The sequence below is a fragment of the Rhinatrema bivittatum genome, chromosome 6, assembly GCF_901001135.1.
Source record: "Rhinatrema bivittatum chromosome 6, aRhiBiv1.1, whole genome shotgun sequence".
Taxonomy (NCBI): Eukaryota; Metazoa; Chordata; class Amphibia; order Gymnophiona; family Rhinatrematidae; genus Rhinatrema; species Rhinatrema bivittatum.
Window position 1 is genome coordinate 252,767,982 of NC_042620.1, and position 17,359 is coordinate 252,785,340.

At 49.6% G+C, this 17,359-nt stretch overlaps 1 protein-coding gene across 1 annotated transcript in view; it reads right to left on the reverse strand.

Annotated features, from left to right (window-relative positions):
* Positions 1-17,359, reverse strand: part of SRCAP (Snf2 related CREBBP activator protein) — an 845,719-nt gene that overhangs the window by 308,001 nt on the left and 520,359 nt on the right. Inside the window, 1 exon segment of the mRNA XM_029606814.1 lies at positions 9,472-9,738. Coding sequence (XP_029462674.1) covers positions 9,472-9,738 — 267 coding nt within the window.

A 17,359-nucleotide genomic window follows, 5' to 3' on the forward strand; every position in this document is an offset into this window, starting at 1 on the left:
TGACAACCTTAGGAAGGAATTTGGGATGTGTACGGAGGACCACCCTGTCATGTAGGAACTTTGTAAAAGGTTCGTATGTGACAAGTGCCTGTAGTTCACTGACTCTTCTAGCTGATGTAATGGCTATGAGGAAGACAGTTTTCCATGTAAGATATTTAAGGTCACAGGTATCTATGGGTTCGAAAGGAGAATGCATAAGCCTGGCTAATGGTGAGATTACTTACCTGATAATCTCGTTTTCCTTAGTGTAGACAGATGGACTCAGAACAAGTGGGTATAGTGTGCTCGTGCTAGCAGTTGGAGACGGATCTGACGTCAGCATGGGTACATATACCCCCACAGGAAGTGAAGCTCTTCAGTAATCTTCCTTGCAAAAGCTGTTATGGATATATGTGTACTGACGATCAAAGAAATAGTGAAAACAGGATTCCCCTGACCGATTGATAGTAGCTGGAGACCGCCAGCATTCCCAACCGGAAGGCGTCGACACCTGGTAGAGTAGACGCACTCATGTAAGAAGTGATAAGGCTTACCTTGAATCGGTGAAGCCAATGACTACAGGCAGCTGGGCGGGATGCTGAGTCCATCTGTCTACACTAAGGAAAACGAGATTATCAGGTAAGTAATCTCACCATTTCCTGTCATGTAGCCAGATGGACTCAGAACAAGTGGGATGTACAAAAGCTTTACTCCCGGACTGGGCAGGAGGCTGCCTGAGGACCGTGTGAGACTGCCCTCGCAAATGCTGTATCCTCCCTGGCCTGGACATCCAGACGGTAAAACCTGGCGAAGGTATGGAGGGAGGACCATGTCGCCGCTTTACATATTTCTGCAGGCGACAGCATCCTAGATTCCGCCCAAGATGCTGCTTGGGCTCTGGTAGAATGGGCCTTAACTTGTAGAGGCAGTGACTTCCCGGCCTCTACGTAGGCCGCTCTGATGACTTCTTTAATCCAGCGGGCGATGGTGGGCCGAGAGGCCGCTTCACCTTGTTTCTTCCCGCTGTGAAGGACGAACAGATGGTCAGTCTTTCGTACTGTTTCTGTCATTTCCAGATATCTGGGCAGCAATCTGCCAATGTCGAGATGGCTTAGCAAACGCCCTTCTTCTGATTTCTTCAGGCCTGCTGTAGTTGGCAAGGATATGGTCTGGTTAGGGTGAAATTGTGAGACTACCTTAGGCAAGAAGGATAGAACCGTGCGAAGATGGATAGCCTCAGGAGTGATTCTGAGAAAGGGATCACGGCAGGACAGTGCTTGTAGCTCTGAGATGCGGCGTGCTGAACATACAACCAGCAAGAACACCATCTTCAAAGTGAGAGAACAGAGAGACAGGCCCCGAAGGGGTCTGAAGGTGGATCCCGCGAGGAAATCCAAAACTATGTTGAGGTTCCACAAAGGCACTGGCCACTTCAGTGGTGGACGAATGTGCTTGACTCCTTTCAGGAAGCGAGAAACATCTGGATGCGTGGCAATTGTCTTGCCATCCCTCCTGGGACCATAGCAAGACAGCGCAGCCACCTGAACCTTGATGGAGCTGAGGGAGAGACCCTTCTGAAGTCCATCCTGCAGGAAATCCAAAACAAAAGGGATAGTAGTCGCATGTGGATTGGTGCCATGAGAGTCGCACCAGGCTTCAAATACTCTCCAAATCCTGCCTTGAGGGCCGCCCCCCCCCCTCAACTGGAATGGTAGTGCGCTTGACCACCGCGCTAACCAAGGCGTCCACCTGAGGGCACGCCAGCATCTCCTTGATAGCCGGATCCAGGGGGTACATGCCTATCAGGCCCCGCCCCCCTTTGAATGAGGCCGCTGGTGCAGCCCATTCCAGATCTATCAGTTGCTGTGCGGCTTTCAAGAAGGGAAAATGGCGGGCTGTAGGGCGAAGACCTTCCAGCAGAGGGTTCTGTGTAGATGGCACCGTAGTGCTGGGGCCTGTAATATCCAACTCCGCCAGGCACTGAGATATTAGGTCGGAGAGATCTTCCTTGGGAAAGAACCGCCTCATGGTTCGATATGGCTCCATCCCCGAGGGAAGTTCCCCCTCCTCGGAGGGTTCTGATTCAGTCTCAGAGACATCAGGGACCACCTGAACCGGACTGCCCGGAGGCGGGTGCGCTCGCCCACGATAAGGGCGCGAAGGTCCAGGGGCAGGGTCCGCTGGAGCAGCAACAGGAGCAGCAGCAGCCACGGTAACAGCAGGGCCTGGACGGGAAGCTGATTGCATCTGTACAAAGGCATGGATCCCCTTAAAGAGATCCACCCAGGAAATGGAGGTGGTCTCAAGTCGTCGGGGTACCAGATCCCCCGGGATTCCAGGTTGTTCGAGACTGCCTGCGAGATCCGGGGTGGCCCCTGGGGAACTGTCAACAAACCTCGGTTGAGACTGGTCCTGGCCCGAGGCCCCCATTGCCTCCTCACATTGGGCACAAAGGGAGTCTGGCTCCTCGCTGTGCGTGGCTCTGAGCTGGCATGCTGAGCAGAGGCCGAGAGCTTTCCCGCCGGATTCAGGAGGCGCCGCCGCCGCCGGGGACACCGGGGCATTCGATTGTTCCATTCCGCGCTGAAGAATATGCGCTGAATAATATGCGGCAGCAATATGCGCTTAATACAATAAGCGCTTAATACAATAAGTGCTTAATATAATATGCGCTCAACAATATGCGCTCAATAATAAGCGACAGCTATATACGCTTAATACAATATGCGCTCAATAGTAAGCGGCAGCTATATACGCTAAATACAATAAGCGCTCAATAATATGCGGTCAGCAATGTACGCTAAACACAATATGCGCTCAATAATATGCGGTCAGCAATATACGCTAAACACAATATTTATTTATTTATTTTAAGTTTTTTTATACCGATTTTCCTGCATAAAATGCATATCAAACCGGTTTACAATGAAACAGAATGAGCAGGAAGTAAAATTCCTTAGTCTAATACATTTAAACATCAATAATGAAATAATTTTAAACAAAGCAAAAAGCTAAATAACATTAATAAAAGTTAAATTATTAACATAAACATAAATATAATTATATTAGAAGGAGCACAAAGGTTAGCATGAAGGGGAGCACACGCCCGGCACGCGACGCCTGGTGGAATCGTGCCGTTAATCGGGTCGCCGCTGGCTGGTCGTCATGACGTCAGAGGGGGGGGGGGGGGGGGCGAGTCTTCACATCGCTGATTTTCTCTTTTAACATCTCAGTTCATTTTTACTATTTTTTTGTGTCTTTTTCTCACAAGATGTAGTTTTCTTTAAGTGCCCGATGGTAGTGGGCTGCCCCTCTGTAACAGCGCCTGGTGGAATCGTTCAATAATATACAGGCGCCTATCATGGGCGCTCAATACCTGAACAGGGCCAACAAAATGGCGACCTCCGCGGCGTGCCGCCGATCCTCGAACTTCGGAGACCAAAGTAAAAGTTGTGCGCCTTACCTGATCCTCGGCGCTTCCCGGCTGAAACCAGGGCGGTCTCCGGCTGCGGGGGGAGAGGGGAAATACCTTCACCGCCGTGCTTGAGGAATGCACTCGCTGCCTCCCAAGTCCACGCCGGGACCAAGGCGCCTCTTAGCTCACTCCAAGCCTTTCCTGCTTCGGGGGCTTGGTCCCTGCTGCGATTCGGCCACCGGACCGAGGCCGAAACCTCCGAGGGATCACGGAAATCACCTCGGGAAACTCAACTGGGAGAGGGACCGAATGGTATCACTGCAGGAGTGCGGGGCTCGATGTTCTGTAGAAGTTTAGTAAGTAGAAAGTAGAAAATAGAAAGTAGATTGGAAACACGCTCAGCGAGCGTGCAGGCTCTCCAAACTGCTTTGGAGACGGAAATTACTGAAGAGCTTCACTTCCTGTGGGGGTATATGTACCCGTGCTGACGTCAGATCCGTCTCCAACTGCTAGCACGAGCACACTATACCCACTTGTTCTGAGTCCATCTGGCTACACGACAGGAAATACTACGTTCAGGTCCCATTGTATGCTTGGGGAATGAACTGGAGGTTTAATGTGAGTTAGGCCTCTCATAAATTTACTGACGAGAGGCTGCGTAGAGATAGGTGCATCTTCAAGCTTGTTATGATAAGCTGAGATTGCACTCAAGTGTACTCTTATAGATGAAGTCTTAAGACCAGAGTCTGAAAGATGGTATAGGCAATCTAGTAGTGAGGTAGTGGGGCAAGTGAAAGGATCTAAAGATTTCTGAGTGCACCACAAAGTAAACCGTTTCTATATGTAGGAATAATTCTTTCTAGTGGAAGGTTTACGGGAAGCTATCAGCACTTGAGATATAGTGGTTGGAAGGTTGAGTGGTTGTAAGATCAAGCTTTCAACATCCATGCTGTCAGGGACAGGGATTGAAGGTTGGGATGGCGCAACTGACCCTGTTCCTGAGTTATGAGATTGGGAGCTACTCCCAGGCGAATTGGATCCCTGACTGAGAGATCTAGAAGTGTGGGAAACCATACCTGTCGTGGCCAGTATGGTGCTATGAGTATCATGGTTCCCTTGTCCTGTTGTAGCTTCACTAGAGTTTTGGTTATGAGTGGTATCGGTGGATACGCATATAACAGGCCTGAATTCCAATGGCGAGCAAAGGCGTCCTTTGGTAGGCTGTTCTGCTGCCGGAGCAGAGAGCAGTAATTGTTCACTTTGTAGTTCAGGTGAGATGCAAAGAGGTCTATTGTTGGTTGACCCCAGCGTTGAAAGATCTTGGTTGCTATCGTTGGATCCAGGGACCACTCGTGTGGTTGGAACTGACAACTCAGGCGATCTGCTACTATGTTGTGGATGCCCGCTAGGTAAGTGGATCGTAGAAGAATTGAATGTGCCAAGGCCCAGTCCCAAATCTGTGCTGCTTCTTGGCAAAGGAGGTAGGAACCTGTCCCTCCTTGTTTGTTGATGTACCACATGGCTACTGTGTTGTCTGTTTGGATCAGAACAGTCTTGTGTGAAAGGCAGTCCTTGAACGCATGTAGCGCATAACGTATAGCTCGAAGCTCTAGGAAATTTATTTGAAAGGAGGCTTCGAGTTTTGTCCACGTGCCTTGTGTCTTTAGATGACCAATGTGTGCTCCCCAGCCCAAGGTGGATGCATCTGTAGTTAAAGTCACTTGTGGAACTGGTTGCTGGAAAGGCAGACCTTTGAGCAGGTTGTTTATTGATGTCCACCAGTGGAGGGAGGAACGCAGTTCCTGCGTTATCTGAATGGGAGTGGACAATGGTTGAATGGCTTGAATCCACTGATTTTTGAGTGTCCATTGCATTAGTTGCATGGTCAGTCTGGCCATGGGAGTGACGTGAACTGTGGAGGCCATGTGACCGAGTAGGGTGAGGCACTGATGAGCTGTAACTTGAGATTGAGTGCGAAAAGAGTGTGTCAGGAGAACGAGTGTTTGAGCACGGTCTCTTGGAAGAAAAGCTTTTGCTGTGACGGTATTTAGATCTGCACCTATGAATTGTAACAGGTGAGATGGTGTGAAATGGGATTTCTGATAATTGATGAGAAACCCCAAGGAGTGAAGTAAGTTGACTGTGAGCTTGAGGGAATTGAGAGCTCCGTCTTGTGTCTGACTCCTGATGAGCCAGTCGTCCAAGTAAGGGATTACGTGCACTCTTTGTTTGTGAAGATGTGCCACCGCTACTGCAAGACACTTTGTAAACACTCAAGGTGCTGAGGCTAGGCCGAATGGGAGCACTCGGTATTGAAAATGTTGTCCCTCGACCAGAAATCGCAGGTACTGTCGATGAGGAGGGAAGATGGGAATGTGAGCGTAGGCGTCTTGAAGATCCAGAGAGCAGAGCCAATCCCCTTTTTGTAGAAGAGGTAGCATGGTGCCTAACGAAACCATCCTGAATTTCTCCTTTTTGAGAAATTTGTTGAGATTTCTGAGATCTAGGATTGGACGTAGGCCCCCGGTTTTCTTTGGAATGAGGAAATAGCGGGAGTAGAATCCTCTGCCCTGCTGAGGCTTGGGAACTGGTTCTATGGCCCTGGCTCTCAGAAGGGTGGATAATTCTGCTTTTAGGATTTTGGAGTGGTGATTCACTGTCCAAGATAAGAGAGGTGGATTTTCGTTTGGTACAGTGAGAAAATCCAATCGGTACCCCTGAGCTGTAATTGAGAGTACCCATTGATCTGTTGTGATGGAGGCCCAGGTGTGATGGTAATAGGTTATGCGACCTCCGTCTGGTAATTGTGGAAGTGGATTTTGAAAGGGGGTTCTGCTCTCTGGTTGAATTTCAAAAGCCTGATGTAGATGCAGTCTGAGCAGGTGGTTGAGGCCTAGCAGGCCTTTGCCGAGCCTGAGGATGCTGAGTGGGACGTGCTTGTCTTGACCGGTTTGTTGGAGGGTAGTATCGTCGTGGACAGTAGTAAGGTCTCCTAACTTCTCTTCTAGGAGGTCTTCTAGAAGTTTGTGTGTCCTGAGGAATCAGTGACAGTTGCTTGAGGGTTTCTGTGTGGTCCTTTATGGTCGCCACGGCTTCTTTGACCTTGTCTCCAAATAGGTTTTCACCCAAGCAAGGAAGCTCGGCTAATCTGTCCTGGACTTCCGGCCTTAACTCCGAAGATTTTAGCCAAGCCCATCTACGAGCCGTGATACCTGAGGCTGATAATCTAGAAGCCGTCTCGAAACTGTCATATGTGGCTCTCAGTTTGTGCTTGCCTGTTTCTAGGCCTTTATGCATGAGTTGTGAGAAACCCTCCTGAAATTGTTCTGGAAGATCTTGTGTAAGGCTTTCTACCCGTTTCCAGAGGTTGCGTTGGAATTGGTTCATGAATAACTGATAAGAATTTATTCTTGAGACCAACATTGCGCCCTGAAAGATCTTTCTGCCCAAACTGTCCAGGAATCGACTGTCCTTCCCTGGTGGTGTGGAAGTGTGTGTCTTAAGCCTTTTAGCTTTCTTCTGGGCTGACAACTACCACCGACTGGTGTGGTAGTTGAGATTTTTGAAAGCCAGGAATGGGCTGGACGAGATACGTAGCATCTGCCCGCTTGTTAACCGATGCTACTGATCCAGGGTGCTCCCACAATCTGTACATGAGGACCTCATGTACTGGTATAGCCAGTATTTGCTTAGGTGGATCTACGAACTGTAGCACCTCTAATGTCTTCTGTCTGGCATCAAGTTCAGAGAGAAGTTAAAAAGGTATGGTTTCTGACATTTCTTTGACGAAATTGGAGAAAGAAAGATCTTCCGGAGGTGATTTTCTCCTATCCTCTAGTGGTGAAGGTTGGGACAACATATCTTCATCTGAAGAGACATCTGCGTCAGACTCAGTTCCAGTTTCTACTGGGTGACATGATGGTCTGAAAGGTCTGAATGGAATCTCAGGAATTGCTGGCGATTGTGGCCTCAGAGGTGGGAGAATGCCAGAAGGACCAGGTAGTGGTTCTGGAAGTATGTTTTGATCCACATCCTGAGGTTTATGTGAAAAAACCTGGATTAAGGTGTCCAATTTGTCCATGAGAGGCTGGAACATGGAGACTTCTGGAATCGGCATCGATGGTTTCATCGGTGCTGGCACCGGAATCGGCATAGACGGTCCTGGTGTTGGAATGGCCGGAATCGGCATCGAGGGTAATGGTGCCGGAGCGGGCGGTGACATCGGTACCGAGGGCGAGATTCCCGTCGGTACCTGAATCGGCGTTGATGGCATCGCTGGTGTAGAAGGTTGTGGCCTCGGTATCGCTTTGAGGAATGCGTCCCGTACCGTTTGACGTATGTAAACATCAAGTTCCGCCCGCATGGATGGTGAGAACAGAGCACCCATGGGGGGAGGCGGTAGTGGCGATGCCGGTACCTCCTCAGAGCCCTGAGAAGGTACGGTTCCCTGCACCGGAATCGGCAGGGATCGCCCTGGTATCGATGGCTCCGAAGCCTGAACGTCGAGCCGGGGTTTCTTAGTCGTCGATTCGATTTCTGTCGATGGCACCCCAGGAATCGGGTCGGTGGTTGCCGTATGCGGCCTACGATGCCGATGCTTTTCTTTTTCCCGGGCTTTTTCGCTACCCGATGTCGATGCCTTTGACGATGGAGAGGAGGAGGAAAGAGGAGCATCTCCCGACTCACCTGGGACTCGTTTCTTCAACACCACCTTACGAATCGACCCAGTCGGAAACGATTGCGTTGAGGATGATGCTACCGGTAAAAGCTGAATTTTGAACAGTTGTTCCATCTTCTCCAGCCGGAGACGACGTCCTTTCGATGTCATGGTGGCACACAAGGGGCAAGCCCTAACATCGTGGTTCTCACCGAGGCAGAGAACGCAGTCTTGGTGGGGGTCGGTAATCGACATGTTTCTAGTGCACTTGGGGCACTTTTTGAATCCCGAAACCATTCTAGGCCGGACAGCCGTCAACGACAGATGACTCGGGATAAAAACTCGGTCAAAAAACGGAACAGAACCGCGAAAGGAGGAGAAAAATTTACCGCGATGGTATACTAAGGGGAGACCCTTGCGGCTGAAGTTTTTCTAAACTTTTTTAAAGTTTAAAGTTGTGGAGAATTCTCCACAGAACTCCTAGTAACCGCGAGGCTAACTGCTTCGCGGAAAAAAGAAGACTGAAGGGAGACCCCTGTGGCAGGGAATATCATGGCATGCTGGGCATTCTCAGTAGGCACTCTGGTGCCAACCAAAAGTTTCATAGAAACTTTGGGAGAAGTTTTTCCGTACATAGGGCTCCATTACTGATGTCACCCATATGTGAGGACTAGCATCCTGCTTGTCCTGGGATAATAATTAATCTTAATTATTTCATTTTTAAGTAATGTATTGCATTTTTGCTTAATTGTTGAATGTATTTGCTAGACAAAGACGGTATGAAAAATAAGTTCCTAGAATCAACTAGTGCTAGAAGTCTGCTAGTATTCACTATGGAAAAGTACTGAAATAAATGTGAAAATGTAACAAAGTTCAGGGATGCCGGGGATGCTTGCAGTACAGCTCTGCTCTAGGCTCATCTTACATATTTACCTATTAAAGATAGAGAATTTGTTTTAGCTACCTGTAGGAATTTTATTCATTATCAGCCACTTAAAGAAATGTATTGCTTATTAAGTAGCCTAGTCATTGGTGTATAGATTGGAGGCAATGACCTAATTAACCCTTTGTGTCAGCACACGATCTCTGAGAGCCCTGCTCCTGTTCCTCTTGCATAGTAAAACGTGTAGCAACTCTCCATAAGATCTTATTTGCTTTTCTGTATAAAAAGACTTTTCTCTTCTAGCTGTCTGGAATTAAGAGCTTTTTTTTCATAGCCTACATCATTCAACCCTTTCCTTGACAATTCTCCACATCATATTCCACACACAAGTAGAGTCCCAATATTTGAAAGTGTGCGCAGCTCCAACAAGGACAAATCTTTAAACAAGCAACACTTATTGCCTCATGTTCAACACAGCCCTACAGCACTACTGGGGAGAACATCAGTAGCCCTGAGAGAGCAGAGAAAGGTATTTACCTTGTGTGGCAGAAGGAGAGACACTTAGGGCAGCTGAAGTGGAGGGAGCAGCAGCAGCAGCCGCATTTGATAGAATGGCAGGCTGGTGGCTAGAAGATAGAGGCTGCAGAGACATGGCCTGTATTCCCACCTGTGCTTGCCCACTCTGTTGCAGCTGTGCTGTTGGCGACTGCTGCTGCTGGGTCAGGGCCTGGATCAGAGCCACCTGGGCTGGCTGGCTGATAATATGATGCTGACCTCCAGCAGACACCAGATGAACTACATTGCCTGAAATAAAGGACAGTGAAAAAAAAACAAAACATAAGCCATAGAGGGAGTAAAGAAAGAAGCAAGAGAAAGCATATGTACCGTCCAATGCTAAACAGCCTTAAGGAAAAATGAAGAAATTACTTACCTGATAATTTTGTTTTCCTTAGTGTAGACAGATGGACTCAGGACCAATGGGTTATGTGCTCTCCTCCTAGCAGGTGGAGACAGTCAGGTTTCAAAGCTGATGTCAACTTAGATATACCCCTACAGTGACCTCAGCTATTCAGAATTCTCTTCAAAAGCCATTGTGGACATACTATTAAAAAACTTGATTAAAATTTGGATACAACTTAATAACGATTAAAAAACTGGTGACCGTAACTGTACTCAACCAAACATAAGTGCTAAATCCCAGCAATATTATAGATGCCCTGATCTAGGGATAGGGCGACGGCTTACCCATAACCTCTTGGAATCAATATTCACCTCATGGGGCAATTCCTTGGTACCGTTCATGAGCAGCCGTGGGCGGGATGCTAAGTCCATCTGTCTACACTAAGGAAAAAGAAATTATCAGATAAGTAATTTCTCCATTTCCTAGCGTGTAGCCAGATGGAATCAGGACCAATGGGATGTATAAAACCTACTCCTGAATGGGGTGGGAGACTACCTGCAGTCTGGTTAGCACTGCCCTCGCAAAGGCTGCGTCTTCTTGGACCTAGACATCCATGCGATAGAACCTGGAGAAGGTGTGTAAGGAGGACCATGTCGCTGCTCGACAGATGTTGAGGGGAGACTGTAGCTTAGCTTCCTCCCAAGATACTGCCTGGGCCCTACTGGAATGAGCTTTAACCTGAAAGGTTAAAAGCTTCCCTGCCTCTACATAAGCTCCAGTGATCACTTCCTTGATCCAGTGAGCTATGGTAGCTCGCGAAGCCGCTTCGCCTTGTTTCCTTCTACTGTGAAGAACAAGTGATCAGTCTTGCACACTGGCTTTGAACGTTCCAGAAACCGTACTAAAAGCCTACTGATGTTTAAGTGGCATAGGAGGCGGTAGTCTTCCGTGTCCATGTCTATCTAGGGACGGTAAGGAAATGGACTGGATCAGGTGAAATTCCAAGACTACCTTTGGCAAGAAGGAAGGAATGGTGCAAAGCTATAATGTTCCTGGAGTAAACAGACATTACAATGCCTGTAGTTCAGAGATGCGACGAGCCGAGCATATCGCCATCAAGAATACAGTCTTCAGCATTAACAGGCAGACAGACTGCTCAGTGGCCAAAAGGAAGGCACTGCTAAAACATCCAATACTAGATTGAGGCTCCCATAGGGGGACCGGCCACTTTAAGGAAACGGGCCAAGTCTGGAACCGTTGACAGGCAGGTTCCGTTCACTTCGCCCCTGGAACAGGAGAGAGCCGCCACCTGGACCTTCAAGGAGTTGAGGGACAACCCTTTGTTCAGGCCATCCTGTAAAGATTCCAGAATCATGGGGATCTTGGTCATCTGAGGGGGCACCTCAGGTTCCTTGTACCAGGCCTCAAATATTCTCCAGATCCGCATGTATGCCAGGGACGTCGAGAACTTCCGCATGCGGGGCAAGGTGGCAATTACAGCCACCAAATATTCACACTTCGTCAGGCGGGTCCTCTCAAGGGCTAGATTGAAAGACAAAACAGAGTTGGGTCCTCATGAAGGATCGGACCTTGTTGGAGAAGGTCCCTGTGCAGGGGGGAGGCATAGGTAGGTCTCCACCAGAAGCCTCCAAAGTCTGCATACCACAGGCATCTGGGCCAATCTGGGACTACCAGAAGGACTAATCCTCTATGGTATTCGATCTTACGAATGACCTTGCCCAACAGCGGCCACGGAGGAAAGGCGTATAAGACAGACCTCCTCTGCCCAGGTCTGGACAAGGGCGTTGATCCCTTGAGAGTGCTGATCTCTTCTGCGACTGAAGAATCAGGGGACCTTTGCATTGTGAGATGTGGCTGGTAGGTCAATGGATGGGAGGCCCCAGTGATCTACTAGGAGCTGGAAGGCTCTGGTCAACAACGCCCATTCCCCTGGGTCCAGACTCTCCCTGCTGAGAAAGTCTGCTCTGACGTTGTCTTTTCACACGATGTGGGAGGCCAAGATCCCTTGTAGATTTAACTCTGCCCATTCCATAAGGGATTCTATCTCCAGAGACACTTGGTGGCTTTTGGCTCCTCCCTGGTGGTTGATGTAGGCTACTGCTGTTGTGTTGTCCAATATCACGCGGACTGCCTGTCTCCGGAGCCTGTGGCTGAATTGCAGACACGCTAATCTTCCTTGGTCCATCACCCCTGGGTTGTCAATTCCTGACAGTGATTTCCCCACCCTCAGATGCTCGCGTCTGTTGTGAGGACTAGCCAGTTCGGTGGGGACAGGCTTACACCCTTGCTTAGGTGAACTTCCTGTAGCCACCACTGGAGCTGAGAACATACTTCCATCAGTAAGTGGAGGAGAATCAAGTAGTCTTGAGACAGTGGGTTCCAACGTGACAGCAGGGAGCGTTCAGTGGCTGCATGTATTCCCTCGCCCACGGTACTACCTCCAGGGTTGATGCCATCAGGCTGAGGACCTGGAGATAGCTCCACATCCTGGAGCACATTGTGTTTGTCAAACGACGCAACTGGCACATCAGTTTCCTTATCCTCGAGGGAAAGTGGAAGACTGTCTTGCTTGGTGTCGAACTGGACTCCCAGGTACTCTAAGGACTGGGAGGGTTTGAGACTGCTCTTGTGCATGTTCACGACCCAACAGAGTTCCTGAAGCAGGGGCCTGACCCTGATGGCGCCTGGAGGCTCTCTTCCAACGACTTCGCCCAGATCAGCCAGTCATCTAGATAAGGGTGTACCAGGATCCCTTCATCAGTACTGCTGCCATGACCACCATAATTTTGGAGAATGTTCTGGGGGCAGTTGCCAGGCCGAAGGGCAACTCCTGGAACTGATAATGGTGGCCTAGTACTACAGAGTGTAGGAAACACTGGCGGTTTTGATGGATTGGGATATGAAGGTAGGCCTCCGACAGGTCCAGGGAGATTAATATCTTTGCCGGTTGTATGGCCATTATGATGGAGCGAAGAGTTTCCATGCAGCAGTAAATTATCTGCAGAAGACAATTGACGCTCTTGAGATCCAGGATGGGGAAGAATGAACCCTCCCTTCTTGAGTACAATGAAATAGATGGAATAACGCCCCATATTTTCCTGAGGTGTAGGTACCAGGGTTATAGCTCTCAAACTGAGGAGCCTTATAAACGTGGATTCCACTGACAGTTTTTTGTGCTGGAAGTGGCAAGGTGACATCATGAACCTGTCCCGAAGGATGCTGCAAAATTCCAGAGCGTACCCTTCTCATATGATGTCCAGTATCTATTTGTCCAACATCATCTCAACCCACTGCTGATAGGGGGCCGACTATCCCTCTTCTATCTCCTCGTCCCGAGGATGGGTTGGCCAAACTTCATTGGGAAGTTCGGGTCAAACCTGAGCCTGAACCAGTTCCCCTTTTTGGTTGACAGCTTCGAAAGGACAGACCTTCCAGAGGGCTGAGATGTCTGAAATTATGAGTTTCTATAGGGCCAGAAATGCTGGGAGCCACTGGCCCGACCCCTCATGGGCGAGGGGCGCTGCAACCTCTTTCTGGTAGCCGAGGCACTGGAGATTCACCCCACTTACTGGCTAGCTTTTCCAATTCGCTTCCAAATAGGAAGGATCCCTTAAAGGGCATCTTTGTGAGGTTTGCCTTAGAGGTTGCGTCAGCTGACCGATTTTGCAGCCATAGCTTCTTCTGGCTGCCACCACTGAGGCTACTCCTCTGGCCGAGCTGCACACTAGGTCAGAGCTTGCATCTGCTAGGAAGTCCGTGGCGGGCTCGATCGCCACTCTGGAATGCGCCCCTGAGCTATCTTGAGAGAGAGAGAGAAGCAGACACAAACAAGCCACCAGTGCACAACAGGAAGTGATCTGCAGTGTTATTGGTGTCGCGTCAAAGGTTTGCTTAAGGATGGACTCCAACTGCCTATTATGTGCATCCTTCAAAGACACTCCTCCCACTACTGGGATAGTTGCTCACTTTGAGATGGTGCAGACCAGGGCGTCCACTTTTGGGAAACACAGGCATTCTTTGGCCGCTGGGTCCAGAGGTTACAAGGCCTCCAAGGCCCGACCTCCTTTAAAACTGGCTTCCGGGGCGTCCCACTCCAGGTCAATCAACTCTTGGACGTCTTCCAGCATTGGGAAATAGCAGGCAGCTTTCTATAGAGACACCAGGATGGGATTCTTCTTTGGTTCCAATACAGGGTCCCTGCCAGGAACTCCTAGAGTCTTCAGGGTCTGGGAGACCAGGGCTGGCAATTCATCTCTGTGGAAAAGCTGTAGCATGGTACAGTATGACTCCAGGCCTGGAGGGATTTCCCCATCCTCAAATGAGTCTGCATCCCCTTCATTGTCCGTGGTGTCTGGGTCCCCGTCAGAGATACCTTTGGTGAGGCGAGGCATGTTGATAGGGCTGGGAGGATGAGGCCTTCCTAGCTGGGGCTCATCCACCCAAGAAAAGATTGCTGGGTCCACAACCAGCCCAGCAGGAAATGGGATAGGGGCTGCTTAACTGCCCTCTCCCGGGGAGGACACAGCCCCGAGATTGCTCAGATCCAGGGTGCTACTAGATAAGGTCATGGCTGACCAGTCCTCTGACTGGGAGGGGCCGGGCTTGGAGAAGTTCTGAGAGTCCAGCCCTCCCTGGGCTTCTTCACAGTGCTGACAGGAAGGATTCTAGGTCAGACTGTGCAGCCCTAATATGGCAGACAGGACAGGGAGTGTCACTTGTGCTTCTTTGATGCTGGAGCCATAGTTCATTGTAATTTGTGCATTCAGCCGGTTAACACCTGAGCTTGAGCGTGCAGAAATCTGCTCCAAGGCATGTAAGTATAAGCGTCCGGTTGTGTGTGAATGTATGCGCGTGGTAATGCGCACAGGTGTGCGTGCGTTAGGCGAACAACAGGACCGGCCCACACCGTGCGTACCGACTGTCAATGGGGGAAAATGGCACCGTACCAAACCGCAAGCAAGATGGTACCGCCGTGGCTGCCAAGTGGAGTGTCCACAGAGCCTGAAGCAGGGCCTAGCCCATAGGGGGGGCCGTTCAACCCACTCAGAAACCCACTTCCCTTGCCCTAACGGGATTAGGGATTAGGAATGTCATCGGTACGACGCACCAAGCAAGGAGACCGGAGGAAAGACTTATCGAAGCCCTTCCACATCTCTGAATCGGAGGAGTTCTTCTCTACTTACCTGGACTCAGCACTTACCAGTTGAGTACAGAGACGGTCTCCGGCTGTGGGGGGAGAGGGCTTAGGCTGTCACTGCTGCGCTTGGCTTTCTGCACCTGTGCCTTTCAGCTGCTGCAGCAGGAAAGTCCACGCCGGGGACCGGCTACTGGACCAAGGCACACCTCTGAGGGATCTCGGAAATCGCCTCAGGAATTCTCAACTGGGGGAGGGACCTTTAAGTATCACCATAGGACAGAGAGGCTCAATCTTTCTCCAATTTAAAGGTAAATTTTCTTCTTCAAACTGGTACTGCAATCCTGCTGAACACCAATGCTGGTGTGGGATAGCATGTCCACATCTCCTAGGAGAAGGAGAGATACTAAATGGCTGAGATCCCTCCAGGGGAATATCTAAGGTGACATCAGCTTTGAAACCTGACTGTCTTCATCTGCTAGCAGGGGAGCACATAGCTCATTGGTCCTGAGTCCATCTGGCTACATAGGAAATTAATTTTGCTTGCTATTTTTAATTCCTTGAGACCTACCAGACCAGTCCAGATGCATGGGTTTTGCCCCCTACCAGCAGATGGAGACTGAACTATTGACATCATCCTGTATAGGTTACTATGCCGCCTGCAGTTCTTCAGTATGTCTGTATCAAAGCAAATGGAGAAATTACTTACCTGATAATTTGGTTTTCCTTAGTGTAGACAGATGGACTCAGGACCAATGGGTATAGTGTACTGTTAGCAGTTGGAGACTGATCAGATTTCAATCTGACGTCAGCCCCTAGTACATATACCCCTGCAGGAAGTGCAGCCCTTCAGTATTCTCCTCGAAAAGCATTGTGGATATATGTGTGACTGACTGATACATTAACTTAATAATTTGGTTAACTTGAATAACTTCATAACTTGGTTAAACGTTCAAACTTGATTAACTTGATTAACTTGAACTGGTTGATTGACTATAGCTGGAGACCGTCAGTGTACTCAACCGGAAAGCGTCGACACCCGGCCGGGTGGATGCCCTAGGTAAATGAAAACATGGCTTACCCTTGAATTATTTGAAATACCATGCGTAACGGCAGCCAAGGGTGGGATGCTGAGTCCATCTGTCTACACTAAGGAAAACGAAATTATCAGGTAAGTAATTTCTCCATTTCCTAGTGTGTAGCAGATGAACTCAGGACCAATGGGATGTATAAAAGCTACTCCCAAACCGGGTGGGAGGCTGCCCGTGGTCCGCTTAGTATTGCCCTTGCAAATGCCGTGTCCACCCGAGCCTGAACGTCCAGACGGTAGAATCTGGAGAAAGTATGGATGGAGGACCATGTTGCCACCCTGCAGATCTCGGCAGGTGACAGCATTCTAGTTTCTGCCCAGGATACTACCTGGGCTCTGGTAGAATGGGCCTTGACCTGTAGAGGTGGTGGCTTGCCAGCTTCTACGTAGGCCGTCTTGATGACTTCCTTGATCCAGCAGGCGATGGTTGCCCGCGAGGCCGCTTCCCCTTGTCTCTTTCTGATGTGAAGGATGAAAAGGTGGTCCGTTCTTCGTACGGGTTCCGACATTTCCAGGTACCTGGATAGGAGTCTGCCGATATTGAGGTGACGTAGACTGCGGGCTTCTTCCGAATTCTTCAAGCCATCCATCTTTGGTAGCGAGATGGTCTGGTTGAGGTGGAAGTGTGAGACTACTTTGGGGAGGAAGGAGGGAACAGTGCGTAGTTGGATGGACTCCGGGGTGAGCCTGAGGAATGGCTCACAGCAGGACAGTGCTTGTAGTTCCGAGATGCGGCGAGCTGAACACACTGCCAGCAAGAACACCGTCTTTAGGGTTAACAGGCGGAGGGAGAGGCCTCGGAGGGGTCTGAAGGTGGTTCCCGCTAGAAGTCCAAAACAAGATTGAGATTCCAGAGGTACCGGCCACTTTAGTGGTGGGCGAATGTGTTTGACTTCTTTCAGGAAGCGTGACATGTCCGGGTGAGAAGCTATGCTGTCGCCTTCGCTCTTGGAGCCGTAGCATGACAATGCGGCCACTTGTACCTTGATAGAGTTGAGGGACAGACCCTTCTGTAGTCCATTCTGTAAGAATTCCAGGATCACGGGAACTTTAAATGAGCATGGCTTGATGTTGTGGTCTTCGCACCAGGCTTCAAATACTCTCCAGATCCTTATGTACGTTAACAATGTGGAGAACTTGCGAGCTCGGAGGAGGGTGTCTATTACCGCCCCCGAGTATCCGCTCTTTCTCAGGCGGGCCCTCTCAATGGCCAGACCGTAAGGGAGAATTGAGCTGGGTCCTCGTGGAGGATCAGACCTTGTTGTAACAGGTCCCTGTG